This window comes from Rhodamnia argentea, chromosome 3 (assembly GCF_020921035.1).
Source record: "Rhodamnia argentea isolate NSW1041297 chromosome 3, ASM2092103v1, whole genome shotgun sequence".
Taxonomy (NCBI): Eukaryota; Viridiplantae; Streptophyta; class Magnoliopsida; order Myrtales; family Myrtaceae; genus Rhodamnia; species Rhodamnia argentea.
The window spans coordinates 24,745,464-24,752,158 of record NC_063152.1 but is presented as its reverse complement, the minus strand read 5'-3'; the positions used below and the strand labels follow the sequence as shown (position 1 = coordinate 24,752,158).

The 6,695-nt window shown below is 40.5% G+C and overlaps 1 protein-coding gene across 1 annotated transcript; it reads right to left on the bottom strand.

Moving 5' to 3' along the window:
* Positions 1-2,392: 2,392 nt before the first annotated feature.
* LOC115727081 (disease resistance protein RPV1-like) lies at positions 2,393-6,436 on the bottom strand. The gene is made up of 6 exons (XM_030657244.2): positions 5,889-6,436; positions 4,711-5,797; positions 4,136-4,471; positions 2,726-4,059; positions 2,552-2,597; positions 2,393-2,467 (listed from the first exon to the last, which is right to left on the bottom strand). Exons 1-6 carry the CDS (start codon positions 6,434-6,436, stop codon positions 2,393-2,395), a joined length of 3,426 nt encoding a protein of 1,141 aa, XP_030513104.2.
* Between the last annotated feature and the right edge of the window lie 259 nt (positions 6,437-6,695).

Here is a 6,695-nt window from a genome sequence, read left to right as displayed (position 1 = left end):
ACTAGCTGGTTGTCGACGGTTGAAAGGGTGGACGACCGGGAAGTTGGCGATCAAAACTGGTCGGGGCAGACTGTTTTTGTGCGTGAGGGAGTGAAGGAAGGAGAAAATGGAGATGATGGTGGTGCTGTTCTGTTCTTGAAAGTAAGTATCCAGAAGGAAGAAAGAGAAGATGGCTCATTCTCATCCCAAATTCTCTTAGGTGTCAAGTTCATTAATTGAGCATCATGGATTAATGACATTTGGCATTGTACACATAATATCACATTTTCCTTCCAATTTTGCCCCTCCAATTTCAGCTGATATAAAGGAAATAATCAAATGACAAGAATGCCCTTGTCCGATTAATAAAAATAGGGTCGAAACTCCAGGGGCAAAATCGTCTTTTCACACCCTTCGTCCGAAAATCCAATTTTTTTTTTCATTTTTGAGATCCCATTTCGTGATCAATTTCTCGTCATCCGTAATTTCAATTTATCTCGAACTAATTGGCGGCTTTTGCGAACATTATGCGTATTGACTTTGTGATTCTCATCACACTTAGGAAAATTCAAATCATGGTTATCTTGGTTGTCATGAAATCGCAAGGGTCCATTCTTAGCCTCGACGGCCGCATTCATCATAAATTGATTTAGGGAAATTCGCAAATCATACGTTGGTTATGGGGCATCACCCGCGTCCCAATCGTATAACACTAGCAAAGAATCCCTTAATCGTTCTCGGATCGACCTCGGCTCTAAATATTCCCTCAACAACCCTTATGGTTAAAATGCCGTTTTCGAATTAATTTTCCTAGGTCCACATATCTTGTCACGCGTTGGCCTTTCCCCTTCGGTTAGTTAACTCGCGATTGATCAGATCCGAGCGAGATATGACTGAAATACTTCAACGGATATCTTATAGTCAAAGAACTCGAAACGACAGGAAAATCAAATTGTCACACCGACCCTCTCCCGATTTCCGCAAGGACCAGAGGCCCTCACCTCTGGTCTCTCGGGTCGCGGGCTACCTCGCCACCGTCGACCCCCACTAACGGTGGGCCAGTGGCCACAGGCGTAAGGGGCAGCCCTCCCTCCCGCCTGTGTGGCTTTTTCTTTATTTTACAGAACCCTCTTAATAAAAATCGAAGAATGAATTTCAGTGAAGGATATTCCTCGTCACAAAACAAGCGAACAAGTTGAACCTGCGAAAACAAAAAAAACCAAAAAAAAATTGGAAGGCGTTGAAGCATGTTTCTCTCGCATACACTTGGTTTGAAGACCGTGCTTCTCGTCTCTTTGCTTTTGCTCTTATAATTCCTGCTTCTTGAATTCTCTTTGTACCATTAGCAAAAATGCAGAACCGAGAAAAATGGAATCAACTAATCCCGGCAAAGTAAATCAAGATTTAATATGTTGCGTGAATCAATCGCCGATTTCAATATATCTCTGGTCCTGCAGTTCATAAAGCAATAAAAAGATGCGTGCACGGTGAAAATAACTTAGAGCGAGATTACTGGAAGTAATGGTGATGTTGAATGACCGAACTTGACAGTGGCGAGCCTCGAAGCAACAAGATATGAAACACTGAAGAAATGGTTCCTGAGGGAAGAAATGGTCCTCGAGTGCTGCCTGCATTTGTCCTGGTTGCACACTAAATGAAGAAGGAAAAAGAACATTCCCCTCTGATGTCGATATTACAAAGAAACGTGGGAAATGATACCATTCTTGCTTTCTTCGTCTTCATAGAGATTCTCAGCTATCGCCAGCCCAAGAAAAGGAATTTCTTTGCGTTCTTTCTTGCTTCTTGGGGAACAAAAGGCCTCACTCCCAAATATCTTTCTACATCATCCAAATCTGTCATGGAGAATGATTTGACAAGAATGTTTTCCCCCACTTTGATGATTTGACAAGAATGTTTTCCCCCACTTTGAGGACAAGATGAACCGTCTCATTCACATCATAATAATGGAGTCCGATAATCAGAATATGCTTTCTGAAAAATGTGCAAATTTGGTATTAACAAGATTATCTCATCTTTTATAGCAAAACTAAAATCGCTATCAAATGTTAAAGGCAATCAAGTTGCTTTTTATCATTACCCGAAGGCCTGTCCTTTGCCGTCGACCGTCGTTGTATGTATGTTCGCTGCTAAAGAGAAGTGGAAGCTGCTATGTGAAGCCCATTGCTGAGCCTTGTGTACTTGATTCTATAGGACAAGGCAAGTACAGGCCATCAGCAAAAGTGTCAAGAATTGGTTGTGTTGGTCCTGTGTTCCTTTTAAGTTTTGGATGTTACGTCCCGTGTTATAGTCACACAATGACCAATAGTCAATAAAGCCTGGATAGCAGATTTCAAAAATTCATACTAACATCACAGTGACATTTTACAATCAAGTACAAATGTTTCCAAAATCCTCAAGTAACGAACTTCATGAACTCGAAATTTCCCGCGGGCATGGCTTTTGAGTTTTCAAACTCCAACAAGCGAACCTGTATGTAACAAAGGAATATTGTCCAAGTTAAACAGCGTCTGATAAAGAATTCAGAGAGATATCAATAAAAATATCCACTTACTCCAAGAGGCAGATCTCCTCCAGAGGCAGGTTTTATTCCAACAGCACTAGCAATCCACAAGAAAACTACATGCATGAAATGAAAGCAGTCGCTTTCTTATACAAATGCCCATGAACACACACCAGATGGCAACATCAGTCAAAACCAATTTCTCCCTCGGGTGCGTTTAGATACCAAACTTTTAGATTCTTGAAGCTTGATCGATCTGGCAATTTCTGTAGTTTAAGACAATTTGTAATGTCAAGTATCTCCAACGATTCTGGACTCCCTTGAATCTCTAACAGCTTAGGACAATCATTTAGATCAATTTTCTTGAGCTTCTTCAAGTTTGTTAGATCAGGCAACTTCGCCAACAATGGAAGTGTCGAGAGCTTTAATGTTCTAAGGTTCTCCAAACCTTCAAGGCCTTCAATCTCTGTTAGCTCTTCACAATCAAGAATTTCCAAAGCTGATAATGCTTTCAAGTTCGAAAGATCGTTCGTCGTTTTTATTCTCCTGCAGAACTTGATGGCTAAGTATGACAAATTTGTCGGGAGCCTAGGGAGGCATTGCAAATTGCGGCACTGGAGCTGGAGCTGCTTCAGCTGAGAAAGGAGAGTAAGATCAGAGGATAGGGTGATGATACGAGAAGTATACAAATCCAAGAACTTGAGCATGCGTAATCTTCCAATCCACCAAGGACTTGGGGATTCTTCAAGTTTTGAAGGACCCATACGAAAAACTTGCAACTGCAAAGTTGTCAAATTTAATAGGTTTGAGAGGTCGGGCATTGTCTCCATGGAGAATGTATAAAAGTAAAGAGTGATCAGACTTTCTGGAAGCCGAGGCAGTACCGAAATTCTGGTGCCTTTCAATACCAAGGTTCTCAGAAATCGTAGCTTCCCAATATTACCAGGAATTTCTCCCCCAAAATTTGGACCTCCTACCTCTAGTTCTTCAAGCTTCTCCAACATTCCTATGGCGCTAGGCAGTTTTTTAACAGAGCTGTTGCCCATCTTGAGTACTTTCAAATTCTTCATGTTCCCAATCGAATCAGGTAACTCCTCAATTGTGGACCACGATAGATCCAACTCAATCAGTGAATTGAAATTTTCAATCGATTTAGGAAATTGAGTAAGACGGCTATCGACTAATGAGAGCTTTGCTGCTGATGCTGTGCAACCAACCAAACTGAATCTATTCAGCGATGTACATGTGTCCAAGCTGAGAATCTCCAATTTCTTCATGCTTCTCCATTCAGGGATCTCTTCTATTGATGTATCGTCAAGAAGAAGTTCCCTTAAAGATTCCAGTGCTCCCATCTCGTCTGGTAGCTTTCGAAGACTGTGACAATACTTCAAGTTTAAGAAGACTAACTTCTTGAGGTGACTGATGGACGGATCAATTTGAACCAAATTCTCACATCCTTCGAGAATCAGTCGCTCTAAATTCTCATGGAAAGAAAATTTTGGAGTTTTATGCAATTTCTGGCATTCAGTCAGATTTAGGACCTTCAAATTCTTAGCCAACTGAAAAGAAGACAACATATTGCTCTTTAGATTAAATTTAAGATAACCCACAAAAAGATTTTACCGGAAATAGTACCTTGATGTGGCTCCATCCATTCCATTTTTCCGTGATTTTACTCATTGAGAGATCAAGGATTACTAGCTTCCTCATGGAGAAATTGGTAAGCTTGAAAACCATTGGAAAGTAATTCCATGAAAGCCATCTCAACTCTGGAAGGATACGTGGGCCAAATGTCGTTTGAACAAAATTGGAGCACCGGTAATTTCCCTTGAAGTCTTTGCTGTCCACTTGAAGGAACCTTAGATTGAAAAGCCTTGCAAGGCATTCTTTAATCAGGGAGTATTGAGAAAATTTATCAAGCTTGAGACATATTGCTTCAATACTATCAATTCCACGAACATCACCTCCTATCTGCCAAAGTAGCAACAAAAGAAAACGACAGTTAGAAAAAGGAAAAAAAAACCATGATTTACCCTGTTGATCTTCTTCAACGGGAAAACAATTGTAGCTTTTCTCCTAATGCTGAAAACCATTGATAGACCTCATGTGTAAGTGCACAGGAAGTAAATCAACTCTCATAGAGAAGGAAAACCAAAATGAATGAGTTGGTGACTAATCTCCTTAAAAAGGAATGAAGTTGAACGACTCACCTGCGTTTTCTCCAGAACCTCCGCTGCTTGCTCATGTGTCCACACCCATTGCTGCTTTTCTGGTTTCTTACCACTCCCTTGTCGTATAAAATCTCTTCCAATATCTCTTAACCAATCATGCATCCACAATTGGTTATCTTCTCTAATCTTTATCAAAGATCTTTGCTGGAGGATTCCAAGGGATTGATGGGGAAGAAATTCACAGCTTTCCCACATGTGAATCACAATTCTTTTATCAAACCCAATGAAAAAACAAGCAACATCAAGAAAAATTTTCTTTTGATCTTCATTTAATGCATCGATGCTGATCATCAACTTCCTTTGAACATCCCCCTGAGGAAATTTTTCTAGCTCCTTTAATATGGAATCCCACTCCTCTTCTCTTTTTCCAGATAAAAGGGAACCTATTACCTCGAGAGCTAAAGGAAGACCGCCACAAATATTTACTGCTCTTTCAGATTGAAAGATGCAGCGCCCTACAGGATAATCTCTTCTAAAAGCATGTTTGCAAAAAAGTTGAAGAGAATGATCAAAATCCATGCCTATAAGTTCGTAAGTCTCATCAACCAGTGTAGGCACATTGAGAATTCCCCGATCTCTAGTAGTAATGATGATCTTGCTTCCTTTACCAAACCACTCACGCTTCTGCACAAGCGCATCAAGTTGAATTGCTTCGTCAACATCGTCAAGTAGAAGAAGAACTGTTTTAGAGCATAACCTTTCCTTGATCACCTTTTTCCCTTCCATGATATTGTTGACATCAGGCCATTTCTTTCTAAGGATGTTACATATAAGTTGATTCTGCAAATGCGTAATCTCTGTTTCTCGGATGTTGGAAAGGAAGCAACAATTAACAAAATGGCAACAAAGTTTGTTGTACACTATTTTGGCGAGAGTCGTCTTTCCCACGCCACCAATTCCGTGGATTCCAACAATATTTGTTTCATCGTTGTGTGTACCTATCACCCTCATGATTTCATCCACGTGGTTGTCTACTTCGACTAAGCAATCAGATACTTCCAAGTAGGCGGCTTTCAACTCAGTCAAAACGTTATTGACAACTTCTTTTACAAATTCACCTTTGCCTCTGATAGTATTGGAGGAAAAAGCATCAAGATATTAGTTTAGCTGAACAAAATAATGAATCTGGAACGACCAACTATGATATAATTAAATACCTGTTCCGCATGCTTTGGAGGTCCCATCCCTTTAGGGCCCCAACCTCATTGAGAGCAGCCTTCCACTTGTTGATAGTCTCATCATCAAACCGCTTCTTGTTTGCATGAGAAACCATAGCATTTCCGTAATGCTCTGTCTGGTATTTTACCACAGATGGTGTCACATCGTAGAAAATGGGCATGATCTTATGTCTCCTCGTGTTCTTGCTCTCCACCATCTTGACCAACTCCCTAAGGCACCATGTACTATCGGCATAACCTTTAGAAAAGATTGGTATGGAGATCTTTGACTGCTCAATCGCATAGAGAAGCTGATCACCGATGTCTCCCCCAACACGGAGTTCTTCATCGTCTTTATATGCCCGAATTCCAGCTTCAATCATGCTGGTGTAAAGGTAATCGGTAATATCCGTACGGGTATCTGGTCCTCTGAAGCTTAAAAATACTTCGTAGTCATATCCTAGTGACTGCTCCATTTCCTGATTATCAGGAGCCACGATCACCATACTTATATGTTCTGTGTTCACACTCTCCTTGTAAGGCTCCATTTAGTACAAAAGACAAAAAATAGAAGCAACTACTGTCAATTCGAAGTCCAACCACAAAGGTTGGTGCAACTTCTCTGTGCAACAAGGACTTGAAATGCTACCCAAAAATGATAAACACGTGCAGGATGATGAGGCTAATTTCTACCAGAAGCAAATGCAAATATAAAATTTAAGTCAATGTTACAAGGTCTAGTGAGGTTAATTTCTATTAGCAGCAGATGTAGGGATCTGCTTTAAGTAAGTACAGCGAAAACCTATC